The sequence below is a fragment of the Castor canadensis genome, chromosome 6 (assembly GCF_047511655.1).
Source record: "Castor canadensis chromosome 6, mCasCan1.hap1v2, whole genome shotgun sequence".
Taxonomy (NCBI): Eukaryota; Metazoa; Chordata; class Mammalia; order Rodentia; family Castoridae; genus Castor; species Castor canadensis.
In genome coordinates, this window is record NC_133391.1 from 78,662,423 (window position 1) to 78,682,193 (window position 19,771).

General features: G+C 45.9%; 3 protein-coding genes across 4 annotated transcripts; 2 read left to right on the plus strand and 1 right to left on the minus strand.

Annotated features, from left to right (window-relative positions):
* The first annotated feature begins 38 nt into the window (after positions 1 to 38).
* Positions 39 to 11,580, plus strand: Hars1 (histidyl-tRNA synthetase 1). 2 transcript variants are annotated; one of them, XM_020157144.2, is made up of 13 exons: positions 39 to 218; positions 475 to 564; positions 4,435 to 4,554; positions 5,563 to 5,658; positions 6,553 to 6,678; positions 7,302 to 7,409; positions 7,557 to 7,655; positions 7,883 to 7,976; positions 8,186 to 8,313; positions 8,405 to 8,660; positions 10,393 to 10,509; positions 10,703 to 10,849; positions 11,171 to 11,580. In XM_020157144.2, the coding sequence occupies exons 1-12, from the start codon at positions 129 to 131 to the stop codon at positions 10,819 to 10,821; spliced, it is 1,443 nt and encodes a 480-aa protein (XP_020012733.1). In that variant the 5' UTR covers positions 39 to 128; the 3' UTR covers positions 10,822 to 10,849; positions 11,171 to 11,580. The 2 variants fall into 2 exon arrangements, with proteins under 2 accessions (XP_020012733.1, XP_020012732.1); XM_020157143.2 differs by having other exon boundaries at positions 8,405 to 8,647.
* Positions 11,581 to 11,735: 155 nt separating this feature from the next.
* On the plus strand, positions 11,736 to 14,275 carry Dnd1 (DND microRNA-mediated repression inhibitor 1). The gene is made up of 4 exons (XM_020157149.2): positions 11,736 to 11,988; positions 12,119 to 12,236; positions 12,606 to 13,067; positions 13,660 to 14,275. Exons 1-4 carry the CDS (start codon positions 11,965 to 11,967, stop codon positions 14,115 to 14,117), a joined length of 1,062 nt encoding a protein of 353 aa, XP_020012738.1. The 5' UTR covers positions 11,736 to 11,964; the 3' UTR covers positions 14,118 to 14,275.
* An 87-nt stretch (positions 14,276 to 14,362) lies between these two features.
* Positions 14,363 to 19,000, minus strand: Wdr55 (WD repeat domain 55). Its single transcript, XM_020157148.2, has 7 exons — positions 18,716 to 19,000; positions 16,087 to 16,187; positions 15,920 to 16,007; positions 15,638 to 15,817; positions 15,458 to 15,557; positions 15,199 to 15,368; positions 14,363 to 15,116 (listed from the first exon to the last, which is right to left on the minus strand). The coding sequence occupies exons 1-7, from the start codon at positions 18,997 to 18,999 to the stop codon at positions 14,801 to 14,803; spliced, it is 1,239 nt and encodes a 412-aa protein (XP_020012737.2). The 5' UTR covers position 19,000; the 3' UTR covers positions 14,363 to 14,800.
* Positions 19,001 to 19,771: the final 771 nt, after the last annotated feature.

Genomic DNA, 19,771 nt, shown 5'->3' on the forward strand with positions numbered 1-19,771 from the left:
AGTTTTTGCACTCGGTGGAGACTCTCTAGGCATGCGGGCGGGGGACTCGATAGCCGGAAGTCATCCCGGCTCAGGCTGCGTTCATCCCTGCGGGTGTAGACAGCAGTCAGCTTAAGGTGGCAATCGGAATGGCAGATCGAGCTGCGCTGGAGGAGCTGGTGCGACTTCAGGGAGAGCACGTACGGGGCCTCAAGCACCAGAAGGCCAGCGCTGAGCAGGTGCGACATAGGCGGCAGGAGAGTGGCCAGGCACAGTCAGGGACTTAAAACGGGGGTGGGCTGGCCAGAGGACAGGGATGTGGACGAAGGTACTGGGCTGGGGTGGGGAGGTTAGCCAGGGTGGGTCCCGACAGAAGCAAGGCTGGGCCCAGGCAGAGAGGTCTGCCCCAGTTCCTGATGTGGGAGGAATATCGAATGAATGGCGAGGGAAGAAGGGGCGACATATGGATCGCCCAGAGGCTTCTTTCCCCCACAGATCGAGGAGGAGGTGGCAAAACTCCTGAAACTGAAGGCACAGCTGGGCCCTGATGAAAGCAGACAGAAGTTTGTGCTCAAAACCCCCAAGGTAATAAGGGGCCTCTGAGAGAGTCCCTAATCCACTCCCAAGGGTGGGTAGATCTGCTTCCCTGAACCGGGTCATTGAAGAGGATCTGAAATAATGCAGAGAAAACCATAGTTGCTCTGGGTACTGGGCTGGATTAAACTCCACCTGAGTCATTCTGAGATGGCAAAGTGATAACAGAAATGACTCTGGGTGTTCAAGGGAGTCACCCTGCTGCTCCTACTCCTTTCATTCAGTAAATACTCTTTCAGGGCTTACATTACCCCTAGCACTGAATACACCATGGTAGACAATACAGCCTGCCCTTACGGAACTTACATTCTACTGAAAGAGACAGATTTAGGACAGATAATCCCACACATGGATATATAATTACAAATTGTGATCAGTGATAAAAAGAAATTGACAAGGATTCTCAGAGGAAGGCTTACTGAGGAAGAGATGCACTAATGGACTAAACAGATGGGTAGGAGATAGCCAGGAGAACAGTGTAAGAAAGATACGGCCACAGACTATGGAAGCTCTGAATCAAGAAAGACTGATACTTTCCAGGACTAGAACCCAATACAGAGGGACAGTAGGGTGAGGTGACATTGGAGATTCCTACCTCATCCTCTGGGATTTCAGTTAAGATGCCATTCTCTGTAAGTTCTATGGGTAAAAGTATTTACCTCTTTATTTGGGTTCACTTGGCATTTCATATTACTGTGCTGACTTTTAGTAGTTATTCCTGTGGTTTATTTACCTAATGCTGGGATTAGGTGCCTGTAAATAAATAGGAATGTATTGAATGTATTTGAAATTCAATTTCAAAGAAGAAGATGATCTATTTTCATGTGTTAAGGTTAATTCTTTGAGCTACTAAATTCATTGAGCTGTTCCTTTCCACACACAACTCTTGTTCAGAGGTTAAAGAGATAGTGTAAAATCTCAAAGTAATAATGATCAATAATTATTCCAATTATTGAGTAAGGTAAAAAACTTAATGAAGAATTTATGATAGATCAGTCTATCTAAACCCAATGATCAGTACCCCACCACCATCTTTTTTTCTTCTGATCAGTCTTAACATCACTTAAAAGCAGGAGAACCAGATATGTTCCTGCTGATATGATGCAATCAATAAGAAGTACATAGCACCACATATGAAGAATTCTTGCCAGGAGAATTTGAACTTGAATCTAATTAGGCCTTCAGACTAGCTACCAGTTTATAGGAAATACAAGATGGAGGAACATGTTAAAAAATCTAACTGTGGAAAACTTTTCAGTACAAGATTCCCTCAACAAATAAATGACATGACAAGAAAAAAAAAAAAAAGGAAGATGGGGTGTAACTCAGTGGTAGAGCACATGGTTAGCATGCTTGAAGCCCTGGGTTCCATCCTCAGGACCACAAAAAAAGGTGACTGTTGTAGATTAAATAGCTATATCAGCCAAATACAATGTATAGACTTTATTTAGAATCTGATTAAAATAAGCCAATGATAAAAGGATATTATTAAGGCAGCCAGGGGAAATTAAACATGGCTTTAAAATACTTAAGGAGAAAATGTCAGGGATTAAGTAAGAATAAATGTTACTGGTTGTTGAAGTTGGGTAATGAGTATATGGTGATCTATAATACTATTCTCTATAATGTACCTGAAATTTTCCATAATGTTAAGAAAAAATGAGGTTATGCTGAAAAGTTAATATTCGCTTTAGTTTACTGAAACATTTCTTTTTCTTTACTAGCATATATTATTTGTACAAAAGGATTTCGTTACAATACTTGTAGATGTGCATATGGTGTATCTTGTTCAAATTTATAACCTCTGTCCCTCCTCCTTTTCTCCCCTCCCACCTCCTTAAAACAATTTCAGTAATCTTCATAATTCTAAAGTACTTCAAACATATTTCCCCACACACACCCTCTCCTTTTGCCCTCCCCGCTCCTACTGATAACCACCTCCAAACAGAATCTGTAAACCTTATTTCTTTTTTTTTTTAATTTTTATTTTATTCATATGTGCATACAATGTTTGGATCATTTCTCCCCCCTTCCCTCCACCCCCTCCCTTAACCCCCCCTCACTACCCGGCAGAAACTATTCTGCCCTTATCTCTAATTTTGTGGAAGACAGAGTATAAGCAATAATAGGAATATAAAACTCATTTCTTAATGTGTGGTTCATATTTACAATAGTAATATGGAGACAAGACTTTCAAGGAGTCTTTGTGGTCAAACTATTTTGATGTTATTTTCTTTTTTTACTATGTTAACGTTTGCACTGAAAGTACAAAAGCACTCATGAATAGAACTCCTGGTATCTTAGCAGGAAGGAAAGAGGGGAAATTTACTGGACTTTGGTGTAGTATGAAAAAAGAATATCCACAGTTCTTTGAAAAGTTCATTAAAATACCCCTCCTTTTGTAACTACATATCTGTATAAGGTTAGATTTTGTACATATACTTCAACCAAAACGATACACAACAGAAGTGAGATATAAGAAGCACATATGAGAATCAGCTGTCTTATTAAAGCAGACATTAAAAATTTGTAAAGACGTAATCAGTGCCATTTTTCTCACTTGATTTTTTGTTTTGGAAAATAGTTACACTTTCCTAAAATATTATTTGTGTTAGTTTGTCATGAATGTTAATAAATATTTTAATTTCTAACCCAGTAAATATTGTAAGTATAATCCACTTTGGATTTATAGTGAAAGTGTTAAGAGATCCTGAGACCAAAGACTTTGGAGTAGATTGTAAAAGCCCAGACTAAAAGTTCTGACCTGGAAGGAGAACAGAGTTCTGCCACAAACTGGCTACATGGCATAAGCTAATGACTTAAGCTCTCAACATCATTGATTTACTAGTAAAATGTATCTGCCATGCCTGTGTCTTATAGCTGTTATTGAAACAGGTAACAAATAGTAATATTAATGAGAATTTAAAAGACAATTATGGGGAGAGAAGTAGAGGTTGAGAATAAGAAAGGGGGTGAATTTGATCTAAGTACAATATATGCATGTGTGTAAATATCATGAAACCCCTTTGTACAATGTATAATTTATGCTAATTTTTTTTAATTATGTTGACTCAACTCATTGAGCTAGTTTGAGTTGGTTATGTGCTTGTCATCAAGTAGGTTTGTAGGTGTTTTTTGTTGGTTTTTTTGTTTTTGTTTTTGTTTTTGGCAGTACTAGGGTTTAAACTCAGGGGCTCAGGATTCCTAGATAGGTGCTCTACTACTTAAGCCGCTGTGCCAGTTCTGCTCTGATTATTTTGGAGATGGGGTCCTATGAACTATTTGACTTGGACTGGCCTCAAACCTCAATCCTCCCCATCTTAGCCTCCCAAGTAGCTCAGATTACAGGCATGAGCCACTAGCACCCAGCTAAGTATGCAGGGAAATTTTATTTATTTGTGGTACTAAGGTTTGAACTCAGGAACTTGTGCTTGCTAGGCAGGCACTCTACCACTTGGGACACACCCCCAGCCTAGGGAAATAGTCTCCTATTCCCAGAAAATGTTTTTAGAGCACTGCTTAGAGAAAAGTATTTTAAGAGTTCTAGAAAATAGGGCTGGCAGAGTGGCTCAAGTGCCTAGCAAGCAAGAGGCCCTGAGTTCAAATAAAAAGAATTCTAGAAAACAGAATCAAACTTAAAAGGAAATAGAATGGGATGTAGAAGGCTGTCAGCAAATGAATGTAGGAATTAATAGGTAATTATTTGTTTTGTGTTACTACACAGTGGCCTGTAGGAAAATCTAAGTTTTGGTCAGGATTTGCTTTCTTCATTGTTTAGATCAACCTTACATATTTTCAGAAATTATTACTCTTTTTGTTTTAAGTCTCATCCTTGGTTCTTTGACTGATTTTGACTCTAAGGGCACAAGAGACTACAGTCCTCGGCAGATGGCAGTTCGGGAAAAGGTGTTTGATGTAATCATCCGGTGCTTCAAACGTCATGGTGCAGAAGTGATTGATACACCTGTGTTTGAACTAAAGGTGAGAAATGGGGGATGAGAAGCTGCAAAGTAGAAGAGTGAGTATATGAAAACCAAAGAGAATAACAAAGACAGTCTGTGGTTACTAGAGGTTAGAACTTAACATATGAATAAGAGGGACACACAGTTCAACCCATGACAACAATCCATGTACATATGTTTGAGTCTACACACTGGCAGTTTTCAGGCTTTTTAACTCTTTGCCAGTCTGGTAAGTAAAATATGTTATGCCCTATTGAAGACCTCACTGGGCATGGACTGCTACAGTAATGCCCTTAAGACATTCAGTCTTAGCTTTTAACATTGTTCAGATATCAGATGGTATAAAAACACCTCATGTTTGCTGGTCTGATAATTCATTCCTAGAAGCTTGTCCTCAAGAAAAATAATTTTTTTTTTTTTTGGCAGTGCTGGGGTTTGAACTCAGGGCCTCGTGCTTGCTAGGCAGGCACTCTACCACTTGAGCCACTCCATTAGCCCTTTTTTTGTGTGGGCTGTTTGCTCTGGGGCTGGCTTCAAACCTCGATCCTCCTGATCTCTGTCCTGAGTAGCTTTATACCCAAATATGTTTATTGAAATGTTAAGAAAATTTTGTTTTAAATTGCAATAACCTGAATATCTAACAGTAACATTAGCAAGAAAATAAGTACATAGCTTTTCCTCACTGGAATAATATACATCTTTTAAAAACAATACTTTAGTTCTATCATTAAATAGAAGAAAATCAACTCAAAATGGGTGTTTTCTTTTAATTGTAACTACATCAAACATGTAAGCACTGGAATAAAAAGAGGGAATATAGACACATGGAAACTAGCCAATTATTCATGTTAAAGTAGTAGGTTTTATTCATAATGTTCTTTTAGGGCCTGAGTATGTACCTCAGTGGTAGGACGCTTTCCTACCAAGGCCTGAGTTCTACCCCTAGCACAGCAAAAAATAAAAATAAAAAGTTCTTTTAAATTGTTATATTTATTAGTGTGGTCACATTTCTTTATGGTTTCTCTAGGAAACACTGACTGGAAAGTATGGAGAAGACTCAAAGCTTATTTATGACCTGAAGGACCAGGGTGGGGAGCTGCTGTCACTTCGTTATGACCTCACTGTATCTTTCTAAACTTGGGCTCTTTGGTGTGTGGGGTGGGGGAGGGAACCTGGGTTTGAACTCATTGCTTTGTACTTGCAAAGCAGGCACTCTGCCACTTAAACCACACCTCCACTCCATTTTACTTTGGTTATTTTAGAGATGGGGGTCTCGCAAATTATTTGCCTGGGCTAGCCTCAAACTGCAGTCCTCCCAATCTCAGTCTCCCAAGTACCTAAGATTACAGGCATGAGCCCCAGGCACCCAGCTAAACTTGGGCTCTTGAGACTTTGGATGGATTGGCCCTCACTGGGCTGGGGCTATTTCTAGCCTCACATTTAGGGACAGGCAGACATAGATAAGATTAAATATGAAGCCTCTGGCAATTAGGGGAATTGTTTCTCAAACCAGGATGAGACTTTGGCTAAATAGAACATAGCCTTAGAAATCTTCTGAATCCTGAATGAGACCTCAGCTTTCTGTCAGGGCCCAGTTCCCAGTTCTATAATCCCCTGGCTCTTGAATACCTCTCCCCTACCCTGTCCAGTGGACAAAGTTTTCTCTAATTGACCAGTAGCACATTTTCTTTATTCACAAACTACACAGAGAATCAACTGCTTAGGAATTCTACAAGGGGCCCATTTTCTGCTGTGTCAGTCTGCCCAGACCTTTGCTGTGCTCAGCATAGTCCAGGGAGACACTACCAAAGAGGAAGAAGCCTTAATCTTTTTGAGACTTTAGCTGCCCCTGTGGTAGCACAGTTGATTCTTTCTCATGTTCAGAAATGTTAATCTTATGGGTGGTGGTTTTACCCAGAAAGAAGGGTGGGGAGTGGGGGGTTAGATCCAGCTTCTGTGAGTAATGATAACTTTGAAACAGCAATAGGAGAGTCTTTCTCCTTAACTCTGTCATCAGGTTCCTTTTGCTCGATATTTGGCAATGAATAAACTGACCAACATTAAACGCTACCACATAGCAAAAGTGTATCGGCGGGATAACCCAGCCATGACCCGAGGCAGATACCGGGAATTCTACCAATGTGTGAGTGTTGGGAAACTGTGGGATACAATGGGTAGGTAATTCAAGCTCTTCCTCAAGTCAGTAGAATGAACAAACCAAATGCCCCAGATAATGCTGTTAGGTATTTTCTGCAGTGTTTTATGTAGATTTCACAATGACTTTGTAGAGAGTGGAAGAGAGGGATTTTCTCCATCTTACTTGCATATGAGTAAACTCAATACTCAACAGATGAAGAGATCTTAGGGGTAAAACAAGCAATCCTGGCCCATTGTTCTTTATATTAAACCACAGCATGAGATGAGGAAATTTGAAGTATCTAGATTGATAGCAGGCCTTCTGGTAGATAAAAAAAGTAGTGAAAGACTCAGGCTGAATAATTATGCCACAGCAGAAAGAGGAATTAGGGAAGAAGATGATGAAGAAATAGATGATGAAGGAAAATGGTCCCACAGATGAAATGGACACTGAGACTCTTGAGAACCCAAGAATGCTGGGATTTTCCTCTGAGGTTATGATTAGACATAGAGAAAGAAGGGAGCATGGGAAGGCCTGTGCCTGAGTGCGAAGAAAGCAGAACTCCCAGGATTCCTCCATTAAGATGACTAAATCCCTGAGGACCTCTATAGCCACCCCTTTCCCTACAGGATTTTGACATTGCTGGACAATTTGACCCCATGATCCCTGATGCAGAGTGCCTGAAGATCATGTGTGAGATCCTGAGTTCACTTCAGATAGGTGACTTCCTGGTCAAGGTCAGAGCTGAAGGGGCTGGGAGGGGAAGATAGGGCCTGGCCTCTCAGGAGAAAATCCTATGCAGAGGGACCAGTAGCCCAAGTGACCAAGCCTATTGAGGGTCACAGAAAGAGATTCCCTCCTCACTATGCCTTGGGTCCCCACAGGTAAATGATCGGCGCATTCTGGATGGGATGTTTGCCATCTGTGGTGTTCCTGATAGCAAGTTCCGTACCATCTGCTCCTCAGTGGACAAGCTGGACAAGGTAACTACCCAAACACCTAACTTCTTTTCCCAGATCCCACCCTACTTTAAGCAGTGGAAAACAAGATTAGGAGATGTGACTGCCTCTATGCATTGGAGGAGGATTTGTCCCAGCATGTAGGTTGAAGGGCAGTTTCTACTAGAAAACTACTCTCCCAAGAAGGGTCCACATTTGTTTTGTGGTTGGGATGTTGCCCAGTGGTCTCTGACTAGTGTTGTCTGACCCAGGTATCATGGGAAGAAGTGAAGAATGAGATGGTGGGAGAGAAGGGCCTTGCGCCAGAGGTGGCTGACCATATTGGGGACTACGTCCAACAGCATGGTAAGGAGCAGAACCCAGCTTCCGCACAGCCATGCCTCTGTCCTCAGTTGTACAGTTGAAGAGTGTGTGTGTGTGTGTGTGTGTGTGTGTGTGTGTGTGTTAAGGGAGAGAGAGGTGTGTTCATGTGCACAGTACTTGCAATCCAGGCAAAAGATAGACCCACTGCTTTTTTCTTCTTGTCAGTCTGGCCCACAAATTTGTCTCCCCAGGCGGAGTGTCCCTGGTGGAGCAGCTGCTACAGGATCCTAAACTATCTCAAAACAAGCAGGCCTTAGAGGGCCTGGGAGACCTGAAACTGCTATTTGAATACCTGACCCTGTTTGGCATTGATAACAAGGTGAGTCAAGTTGGGATGGGAGACTGGCTGACCTCTGGCTGATCAGGTCCTTGATATTAATCTGGTACTGGCCATATCCTTATCTCCACAGATCTCCTTTGACCTGAGCCTTGCTCGAGGGCTGGACTATTATACAGGGGTGATCTATGAGGCAGTGCTGCTACAGACCCCAACTCAGGCAGGGGAAGAACCCCTGGGTGTAGGCAGCGTGGCTGCTGGAGGGCGCTATGATGGGCTGGTGGGCATGTTTGACCCCAAAGGGCGCAAGGTACCATGTGTAGGACTCAGCATTGGGGTGGAGCGGATCTTCTCCATTGTAGAGCAGAGACTGGAGGTAAGTCCTAGAGGTGAGTAAAAGACAATCTGGGCAGTTGGTGGCTCCCAAGCTACCTTTGATATTTAAGGGAGTAAATGGTGCTGCTTTTGACAAAGGAGCATCTCTCAGAAATGCAGAAAAGATGATCACTGGTCTTCACAGAGTCTCACTTCATTATAGGCCAGTTTTATGGATTTTTTTTCATTTTTATTAGCACTTATTCATTGTATGGGGGGTTCATTGTGCCAATTCCCAATAGCCTTACATTGTACATTGGTTAGATTGCCCCCACCATCTCCACCACCCCTCTACAACCTCTCCTCTCCCCACTTAAAGCAATTGAAAGAGGTTTCATCATTCTATTTCATGTATGTATATGAAACCCATCAACCATATTCCTTCGCTTTCATCTCCTTCATTCACCCCAAACACACACAAGTACCACCCCAGTTTTAAGGATCTCTAATCTTTCTCCACTAGATCATCTGTGCTGGGCACCTTCCCTTGGAACTGTCTGGAATCTAGGCTGCTGTATTCAAGACTTAGATCTTCCTCATGACATAATACTTAACATTTTTACTGCCATGTACCAGGCACAAGGCTTGCTTCTTTTCATTCATTAGCTAACATAATTCTAACAACAGCCCTCTGAGAGTAGCTACTTCTATTTGCATTTTTTTCAGATGAGGATACTGAAGTGCTAAAAATTACACACTTTGTCAAGTTTATAAAACTTGTGTCAGAGTCAGAATGTGAATCCAAGCAATCAAAACTCCAAAGTCTTGCCTATAACTACTCTGTAATACTCACTCTGTCTCAGTGGGAAGCATGTGTCTGAGGTCCTGGAATTCCTCAGGCTGCTTCCATTCTCTAGCATCTACAGTAACACCAATGAAGCCCCTCATGACCTCAAGCCCTTATTTGTGGTGCTACTCTTAAACGGCTGGTTGTGTTTGATCCTAGGGAATGTATGGCAACCATCCCAATAACTCCTAATCCTTTTCTGTAGGGCAGACACCACCCATCTTTCCCAGTAAAGGTTCTAGTAGGCACCTTACATTGTAAGAACTTTAAAAACTGTTTTCCAGAAAATGTCAAGGGGTATCAACATTCTCCCTTTCTTCCCCTCCCCAATCCATCCACAAATACCTTGGGTTCTGCCCTGTAAGTGGAGTATGCGGGGCATAGTCTCACGAATAGGCAGGTAGAAAGTGGGAACTAAAACTCCAGGGGTGATTTGATTGCCTGGGGTGGGCTCATAGTAATACTTTTTTGTGAATGTTCTTATGAACTCTTAACCAGACAGGTGGAGAAAAGCTTGAAATTACTATAAGTAAGTTTCCTTTGCCCTTGCCCTAAATTATTTATTCTCATAAGTCATATGTACAAGTCAATTCATTTATCTTTCTAAGAGCTACCATATGTCATGTGGCTAGATGAGAAGACTGGTGGAATTCACTGAGTTGGACCTGGTCTCAGAATCCTAACTAGAGCTTGAAGAGCTTTGCCCTTTTTTCTCCTTGGTGGTGTTAGTCTTGCTTTCCTTCTTTTTTTTTTTGCGGTGCTAGGGCTTGAACTCAGGCCACTCCACCAGCCCTATTTTTGTGAAGGCATTTTTTCGAGATAGGGTCTTGAGGAACTATTTGCCAGGGCTGGGTTTGAACCACGATCCTTCTGATCTCTGCCTCCTGAGTAGCTGGGATTACAGGCGTGAGCCACCAGCATCTGGCAGTCTACCTCTCTCTTATCTGCCCCTTCCCCAGGCTTTGGAAGAGAAAGTACGGACCACAGAGACACAGGTGCTTGTGGCATCTGCACAGAAGAAGCTGCTGAAAGAGAGACTGAAGCTTGTATCAGAGCTATGGGATGCTGGGATCAAGGTACAGGAGGCAAGCCACAGGGTGGCAGCAAACTTGGGGTACTAGGCACAAACTACATACAAGTTCACCCTTAGTGCTTTCTGCCATTACTTCTTGGAGTGGATCTAAGAGCAAGGTGCCAACTTGGGCCCCAGGAGGTTGTCCCTGAGGACAGCAGAGGCCAGCCTTCATCTTCTGCCCTGGTCCCATGCAGGCCGAGCTGCTCTACAAGAAGAACCCAAAGTTACTGAACCAGTTGCAATACTGCGAGGAATCAGGCATACCACTGGTGGCCATCATCGGCGAGCAGGAGCTCAAGGACGGGGTCATTAAACTACGTTCAGTTGCTAGCAGAGAAGAGGTGAGGGCGCAGGCAGGAAAGCTAAGGAACAAGGAGTGTTTTCCATGTTGGCAGACCCATGCCCATTTGAGACCCGAGCAAAGCCTGACATAGTACCAATCTGTAAAGAACTTAAAGGCTTAACCTGTTACTGTGATCGTGATAGTTAAGCTCTCCAATCCCCCATACACAGTGTCTTTCTAGCCCCCTAAGAGATACTGTCTACCAGGGGTGCCTGAGTTCCTGTTCTCAGCTGAGCCAAACTTGCTGCCTAGAAGTAGGCACTCAGGGAGCAGTGGAACGGAAGATGCTTATACCACCTTCTTCCCCTATCCTGGCCAGGTGGATGTCCGAAGAGAAGACCTTGTGGAGGAGATCAGAAGGAGAACAAGCCAGCCCCTCTGCATCTGCTGAACTGAGCAAACTACTGGAGGAAGCGGGCCTGGCACTATATGAGGCTAAACCAAAACTGCATATGTACTTCAACAGCTTTGCATACTTCATGTTCCAGCAGAACACCTGAAGAGTGGTCAGAACAGAGACTTTTGTTTTTATTATGATTATCTTATTTATAATCACTGGCAAAAAAAAAAAAAAAATGGCCAGTTACTGTCCCTTGGGGATTAGTCCAGTTTCTGCCTCCTAAGCTCCTGGGATGGACCTGAGATGACCTCGTCTGCAGGGCCCCACATCAGATGGAGCAGCCTCCCCACAACCTGTGGCCAAAGGTCTAATAAAATGCCTCAACCATTGGTGCCTGTCTGTCACTGATGCCTCGCTCTTCCTTCCGCATCAGCTTGACCTACACATTCAGACCACTTTAGCGGTGCAAAAGGAAAGAAGAGAATGAGCCCACCAGTCCTTCCCTTCCCCAGGGTGCAGAGCTGCAGTCAGCGGACAGCCCCACCGCCTGAGGAGTGGCTCCCTAACGATGGGACCTGCAGGATTTCTACCTTTCCACCTGAGGGTCCGAGGGTCTACGGCGCACGTGCAGTAGATGCCACCGCCCCCCGAGAGGCGGGGTCGCGCTCAGAGCCAATGAGAGCTTGGGAGGGGTGGAGGGTAGGGAAGCTTCCAGAGGCCGGATGGGGGAGAGGAAGTTTTAAAGAGGGCACAGGCGGGTTTGGATTCCAGCCATGCAGTCCAAACGGGAGTGTGAGGTAAGTTGCTGGCGCTCGCGGTGGGGGTCTTAAAGCCCCGCCTGAACAGGGGGTTGGTCACCCACCATCACAGGCAAGATGGGGGGCGTGCTCGGTTATCTCCCATTCCAACCTGGTTTTTTCCTCTTAGCAATGGTGTGAGAGGGTGAATCCAGAGAACAAGGCGGCCCTGGAGGCGTGGGTCAGGGAAACGGGCATCCGCCTGGTGCAGGTGAACGGGCAGAGGAAATATGGCGGGCCACCCCCAGGTACGGTAGCTGCAGCTCCTACACCTGTTGTGCTACACCAGCCTCGACGGCTACGCCCGCACCTTTTGGGGGAGGGGTTACATTCGGAAACCCCGAATTACCCGACCTTGGGCCCCTAAGTTGATGAGGACACTTGTCTACGACTCCCCATCTACCCTCCCGTGTAGGAGGGCAGTCGGTCTTGATGCACCTATTCTGTGGCAGCCCTGGTGTTAGCTTGGATACCTAATTATTCCTACTGCCCAGACGCCGTAGGGTTGTCCCATTTTATATACGCGTTTGCGTATACCATCCGCTCCTTTGCTGGGTCCTTGGGCCCAGAATCATCGGTCGATGACAGTAGCCCTCCTCCACACCCTCTTCCCCCAGGCTGGGTAGGCAGCCCGCCGCCGGCTGGGTCAGAGGTGTTTATCGGACGGCTGCCTCAGGACGTGTATGAGCACCAGCTGATCCCACTATTCCAGCGCGTGGGCCGCCTCTACGAGTTCCGCCTGATGATGACCTTCAGCGGCCTGAATCGCGGCTTCGCCTATGCGCGCTACAGCTCGCGGCGTGGCGCGCAGGCCGCCATCGCCACGCTGCACAACCATCCGCTGCGGCCCTCCTGCCCACTGCTGGTGTGCCGCAGCACCGAGAAGTGCGAGCTGAGCGTGGACGGGCTGCCGCAGGGTGTGACCCGCCGCGCACTACTGCTCGCGCTGCAGCCGCTGGGTCCCGGCCTGCAGGAGGCCCTGCTACTGCCCAGTCCCGGGCCGGCATCCGCGCAGATTGCGCTGCTCAAGTTCAGCTCCCACCGCGCCGCCGCTATGGCCAAAAAGGCCCTGGTGGAAGGTAGGGGTGGAGGCTGAGGGAGGGCGGCTGGTTGGGAACAAACGCTTTACACATCTGAGGTTAGAAGTCCGAAAATCCTAAATCAAGCATGTGTGAGCTCGTAGTCTGACACTGTTTTATTTATACTAGTGCTCTACAACTACCACTATCTAAACTTAAAACTTTCAATGCATTATCTCCTGATTTTAATCTTTAGTATTCCAATGGAAAAATTGACTTGCCCAAGGGAATTCAGCTGGGTCTACCTTTTATCTACTGTAGAACCTGTTTTCTCAGACAGTTGTGAGAATTAACAATGGGTACTTAACACATTTCCTGATTCATAGCAACTGTTGACATGAAAGGTTAGCTGTTCTAATAGTTAGCAGACCAAGTCCTCCTCCCAAGAAACTCAAGGTAGCAGTTATTACATCCCTTTTATAGATAAAGGTAATGAAACCTAGAAAAATTGTTTAACAGAATTACACCATCAGGTAATGGTGAAGCTATATATTAAAAACAGGCCTGTGTTACACCCCTAAAGGGCTTGCAAACCCTGAAGGCTTGGGCCCAGGGCTTAGACCTGTCCTGTCTCTCCCCTTTTTTCCTGCAGGGCAGTCACGCCTCTGTGGAGAACAGGTGACTGTGGAGTGGCTCAAGCCAGACCTGAAGCAACGACTCCGCCAGCAGCTCATGAGTCCCTCCCTGCAGCGCCTACAGCCAGATAACAGCCAACTGGCCCTGACCAGGAGCAAGCTAGGGTCCCAAGGGGCTCGGGCTGCCCTGCAGCTGCTGTGCCAACGAATGAAGCTGGGCAGCCCAGTGTTCCTCACCAAGTGTTTGGACACAGGGCCTGCTGGCTGGCATCGCTTCTGGTACCAGGTGGTGATCCCTGGGCATCCAGTGCCTTTCAGTGGCCTTATATGGGTTGTGCTGACCCCAGATGGGCAGGATGGGCATGAAGTGGCTAAGGATGCTGTGTCTGCACAGTTGCTGGAGGCACTGAGTGAGTCTGGGGCCAGCCTCTTGTGGTCTGCAGGGACTGAGACTGGTACTCTGGTGAAGCAGTGACATCACTTCCTCACCCTCACAGGCAGCCTTAACAGGTAGACAGAGCCTATGTCAACCCCCAGCCCAGCAGGCCTGGGCAGCCACTATCTGATCCCAAAGTGGGGAGGGACATGGGCCTTCCAACAGCCTCTCTGCTGGGGCAGGGCCCCACTGCACCTGGGGGCTGCTCAGGTCTTAAGTTGTGGCACGGAAGCTTGCTCTCTCCCTCTGAACCTAGGGTCTGACTTGACCTTGTGAGACACACAGAAGTTTAGCATGAATCTTTATTTCTTTGTTTTTATAATTGAGGACTGGCTGAGCCAAAAGGTGAAATTCTGTCCTTCATTTCCACCACTTGTCATGGTTTTGGTTTATTTGGTTTTTTCTATGCTGGTTGTATTTATATTAAACCCCTGGTTAGTATACATATGTGTCTGTGCTGTCTTGCCACAGCTGAAGGTTTTACATCGATAGTAAGCAGCTACTACCAAACATACCTCCCCACTTCAGTGCCCTGAGTGTGTATAACTCTTTATAATGCTCTCCTGTGGCATGTAAATTTATCTTAGGGCTGGAGGTGTAGTTCAACAGTAAGATTTAAGGGCTTAGCTTAGCATACGCAAGTCCTCTTTGGGGATCCATCCCAGGAAACAAAACTGTTGCTCCATGAAGACCTGTCCTGAAGATTCTGCTCATCCGTCTCTTCAGTCACTGTCATCCTCACTCTCTTCCTGTGGTTCTTTAGAATCCTCTCCATCTTCCCTCAGCCCTGCGAAGAAGTCATCAGTGCTCCAGGCCTTGCTGTTCAGAGCACGCAGAGACCCTCCCTTTTTCTTGCGTCGACGGTAGTCATTCACCACCACAGTTCGCAGCTGAGCCATATCCCAAAACTTAAGGTGCTGGTCATGGCCACTGCTGGCCAGGAAGCGACCGCAGTGGGAGAGAGCCAGCTCCTCCACAGGCTCCCCAGCATGCTGGCCCACAGTGCCTACCACTCGATTTGGCAGGATGTTCACAGCCCTAGGCAGGGAAAACAGTGTTGGGTTCTGGCTAGCTGGACTTTGCCCTTCCTGTGACCTGAGGGCTGTCCTGCTTTCCTCACCTGATGATTCCATCGGTGGAGCCAGTGCACAATAGACTCTCAGTGACTGGTATCATGCAGTCAATGGACTCAGCTCTCAGGGCAAAACGGTCACTTGTGGCCCCAAAACCATTCCAGTTAAACAGGTAGATGGTACCTTCACTAGAGCCACAGGCCACCTTCTTTCCACACTGCAGGGAATAAGGCAAAACCATGTCTGTAGAGCTACCTCAAACCAAGCGCCTAGGCTGAAATCCCATCCCATCATACCCAGCTGTACTTTCATGAGGGTGATAGAGGTCAGGTCTCCTGGCTGAGGCTCTGAAAGTAGCTCGAACCTGCATCTCTTGATGTTGAAGACACCAAGGCAACCATCCCCACTGTAGAGACCAGAGCAGCAGGCTTAATGGAAGCTCCCTTTGAGGAGGGGAGGAAGACAGAGGCAGATACAAGGTTTTACCTGGCTGTCAGCAGCAGCTTTTTGTCTGGGTCCAGAGCCATGTCAGCAATGTACTCTTCATGCTGCCTCATATCCATTAAAGGGCCCTCCTTCCGCTGGTCCCAGAGCCGGAGACCACCTGTGTCATCCCCAGTGGCCAGAACATTCTCATCTACCAGCAGCAGACTGTTGATGGGAGCACTGGAGACAGATGCAGAACCTTAGAGCATCTCTGTTCTAATAAGAACCTCCTGGTTCTTACCCCTCACCTCCATACGTATACACACACTTTGCTCCTCTTACCCATGAGCCTTGGAAATTCGTCTTTCCAATTGGCCTTGCTCCACATTTAGAAAATGGATTGCTTTGTCCTTGGAGACAGTAACAAGTTCTAGAGGAAAAGGTGCGCAGGTCACAATATTGCTCGTTGCCCCATCCACACATTGCTGTCTGCCTTCCCAAGTACTTACTCAGCCCATCTTCAGAGAAGACCACGGCTCGGCAGGACTTGAGGTGGTGACCTGAGGACCAGACCTCCTTGGTTTCTCCTTCTTGACACGAGTAGGAAAAGCTGAAGAGAGGGGGAAGAAGATGAAGGACCCCAGATCCTACCTGGAATGCAGAGAGTAGAGACCAACTAGGTAGACCAACCTGTGCACCTACCTAAGAGTTCTTGCTTACACACCTCCAAATGCAGTGAGCTTACCACTCTGTTTATCTATTTCCAGTAAGCTTCAAGTGTTAGGTCTTGTTTCAGTACACATTAATTCAAGGTATATTTACACAGAAATTTTTTGTGACCTCACCCCACCCTGTCCCTCTTCCAAAGCCCCGAAAGTCTGGGTTTCTATCACTATAGAGAGCAGAGAAACTCATTAAACCAATGACAAACTGGGCATAGTGGTGTACACCTGTATTCTAGACACTCCAGAGGCTAAGGCTAGAGGAGTGTTTGAGCCCAGGATTTTGAGAACAGCTCAGGCAACATAGAACAAGTCTCAAAAAAAAAAAAAAAAAAAAGTGCCAAAAGTAGAAAGGGTAAAAATGAGACAAGGTATTTGCACTCCAGGGCCACAGAAGCTAGAGAAAGCCAGTTAATTACAGCACATTGTGAGGAAAGATGGAAATGAAGGTGGAGGCATGCACAGGGCCCTGGTTTCAATCCCCAGCAGGGGGTGGAGGGAGGAAAGGAGGTGGAGCAGAGAGGTACCAGTCTTTAAACTCAGCTTTGAAGCAAGTACCTGGCCCAGGAATATTCCCAGAACCTGCCTCAGAGCAGATCCTCAACAAGGGCTAAGTGTGTAAGTGCTTAATTGCTAATTAGTTCCAGACAGAACTGGCTTTGCTCATTATTCTCTGTCCCACTGCCTAGCATGAAAAAGTTGCTTAATAAACAGATTGAATACTTGAGAAAAAAAAGCCCTGACAGGCTGTGAATGCTCAGTTTGCTTGAGGTTGAGGTTGGATCCCCAGAATCACAACCAAAAAAAAGCCCTAGAAAGCTAAGGTGATAACATGTCAGTGGATCAAGAGATCACTTGACGGAGAAGGGGCAGCAAAATGGAGGCAGGTATCAATATCACTTCTAAGACAAAGATAAGCAATGAGGAGGGCTCAAGAGGCAGGTAAGTGGTATGGTTGAATATGGAAAGATGGACCGGGCTTGAGATCATATAGGGCAAGCAGAAGTCTGAATTTAATCCTACGGGGAAAGGAACATCTTCAGAATCGTCATGGGTAGCAGAGTTGGAGGCCCACCAAAAGGTAGTGTCTGAGGGTGAAGAATTAGTGAGGACAGCCAAAGGATGTTCTCCAGCTTTTCTGAGACAGAAATTGACAAGAAACGGAAATGGGGAACATAAAGAAAGGTGGAGGTCTAGGGTAATTCTCAAAGCACTATAAATATGGATAGTAGTAGAAGAAAACCTACATTTATTAAATAACTCAGGGGCTGTACTGAACTCCTGTCCCCTCTGCAGGCTAGGTGTTTTTATTTTCAGAGATGAAAATACAGAATGGCAAAGGCCATTACAACTATTGAAGGGTTGAGTTTAAATTCACTAAATATCATAACTCTCCCAATTGTAAACCTTCGATGACTTTCCACCATTTACAGCCTATATATAGAAAGTATGAGCACTTAGCACTTATCTTGAACTGGAGGTAGATAAAATGAACAACAAAATGGACTAGAGATTACACTCCAGAAATGTTTTTCAAATTCTTGTCATAACCCACTAGTGAGCTGCTATCGGCATTTTGTTTGTATGCAATAATGAAAGAGTAAAATGAACCAGAAATTGTCAGAATGCATCATTCATTAATGTAAATGATATTTTAACTGCAGGGCAAGGTCAGAAAAGTTTGAAAAGCATTTCCTTAATGGAGGAGACAAGGATTTAAATAATTACAAAGCAAATGTATGGGTACAAATCATTCTAAAGTTTATGAGGGAAAAGTACTTTGGTGTTTGGTGCCATGGGCAACATCTAACGTATCAAATTTAATCCTGGGCATGAAAGAAGAGGAAAGAGATGCTGAGAACCCAGGGACAGAAGGTAAAAGTGAGGGGGAAGGGAATTTTCCAAGCAGAAGGAATAGTGTACACAGAAGCTGAGGCTCCAAGATACTAAGAAAGGTAAGGCACAGAGAGTAAAAGGAAGAGCAAGGGAAAGACCAGGTGGAAGGCGCCTTGAAAGTCGGATTAAGGAGTTTGTTCCAAATCCTAAAAGCAAAATATCGAGCGGTTTTACAAGGGAAAGATCAGTTAAGGGGCAAAAGCAAAAGTTGAGCCTCTCTTAGGGAAATAACAGGGCCTCAGACGACTTTTTGTCCTGCTATGGTATCGGCTACTTTATCGTTTCAACTCTTTCGACATCGTCGTTACCTTTTTTTATTTTTATTTTTTCCAGGTGGGGACTGGAGTTCTTTCGACAGCTTTGTATGACAACTTATTTATAAATGAACGTTACTGAACGAATCAGACCGGATGAGACTTGCACAATTTGTCTCTGCATCAATCTCTCCTCCCTCCTGGCCCCAGCTCCATCCCTGAGGAGCTTCAAGACCTGGCGCCCCGCGGCCCAGCACCTCACTCACACGAACACGTCCCCGTCTACGTCCCCTGCCGCCAGCAGGTCTCGGATCGGATGGAACGCCAGGCCACTGGCCGGCGCTTCCAGCACGATGTCTTCCGGCGTGTCCCGGATCCGAGCTGGAGCTTCAGTGGAGTCGGAGTCCTCGTCGCTTCCATCGTCTGCAGACCTCTCCTCACACGTGAGATCCATGCTAAGTAAACTCCCAAGCCGCCAGCCCAAGAACCGCTGGAGGTGTGGCCCACGACACGCTTTCGCGCCGGGGACGCTGCGGAACCGGAAGTGCATCCGAGCGTACGTCAGAAGAGGCGGGCCAGCCGTCCCTGAAATGGGTGGGGCGGACCAAGAGGCCACGCCCCCAAGGTCTTGCCCCTTACTTGTCGGGTGAGACCTGCGTTTGGGTTAGCTAGAACATGCGACTCTCTCGGTATTCTCCCTCCCTATTCACTTTGTTTGTGACAGAGGTAAAAGTGAAGAGGAAAGGAGTTTTTCCCAGCATGTGAAAAGGAGCTGAGGCTTCACATAAAGTTGAGAACTACATATAAGTTCCTTCTCATCCTTCCCCATGCTGACAGATGCTTCCTCCAGCAACCAGGAGAACACACTCAGGACAGGAAAGACAGATACCAATCATTCTAGATTGCTGAAACCCACGACTATGGCAAGCAGCAGGCAGGGACCTCAAAAAGCAACCAGGTCCATACAGCCAGAAGATGACATACAGGGGTGGTGAACAGGAGGCAGCCCGCCAACACACTCAAGCCCAAAATATTGGGGCAAAAGAACAATGTCCTGCTACCGTTCCCACAGTTTGGCTTCTATTGTCAGCAGGCCAGACCCATAGTGCTCAGGCTACCAAGGAATTGTTAAAGAGAAAATGTCCAGCTGATGTTCTGGACATTCCCATTACCAAAGGCTCCAATGAGAGTGCTCTGCATAGGGGGCAAAGAGCAATGGGGCTGAAGAGAAACTGCTCACATCTCTGGGGAACTAAGGCTTCTAAGACATTGTATATGCTCATGCCTAACACTCCTAAGAGAGGTGAAAGTGAGGTTAAGGA

Bases quoted from the DNA above. Each gene is read 5' to 3' on its own strand.
- Dnd1 (XM_020157149.2), top strand. From the start codon at position 11,965: ATGCAGTCCAAACGGGAGTGTGAG. The intron at 12,237-12,605 runs GTACGGTAGCTG...CTCTTCCCCCAG, and splicing joins ATATGGCGGGCCACCCCCAG to GCTGGGTAGGCAGCCCGCCG. The intron at 13,068-13,659 runs GTAGGGGTGGAG...TTTTTCCTGCAG, and splicing joins CAAAAAGGCCCTGGTGGAAG to GGCAGTCACGCCTCTGTGGA.
- Wdr55 (XM_020157148.2), bottom strand. From the start codon at position 18,999: ATGCACTTCCGGTTCCGCAGCGTCCCCGGCGCGAAAGCGTGTCGTGGG. The intron at 16,008-16,086 runs GTAAGTACTTGG...CTTTTCCTCTAG, and splicing joins CTTCTCTGAAGATGGGCTGA to AACTTGTTACTGTCTCCAAG. The intron at 15,369-15,457 runs GTACAGCTGGGT...TATTCCCTGCAG, and splicing joins CCTCTATCACCCTCATGAAA to TGTGGAAAGAAGGTGGCCTG.
- Hars1 (XM_020157143.2), top strand. From the start codon at position 129: ATGGCAGATCGAGCTGCGCTGGAGGAGCTGGTGCGACTTCAGGGAGAG. The intron at 4,555-5,562 runs GTGAGAAATGGG...TGGTTTCTCTAG, and splicing joins CACCTGTGTTTGAACTAAAG to GAAACACTGACTGGAAAGTA. The intron at 8,648-10,392 runs GTAAGTCCTAGA...CCCCTTCCCCAG, and splicing joins TTGTAGAGCAGAGACTGGAG to GCTTTGGAAGAGAAAGTACG.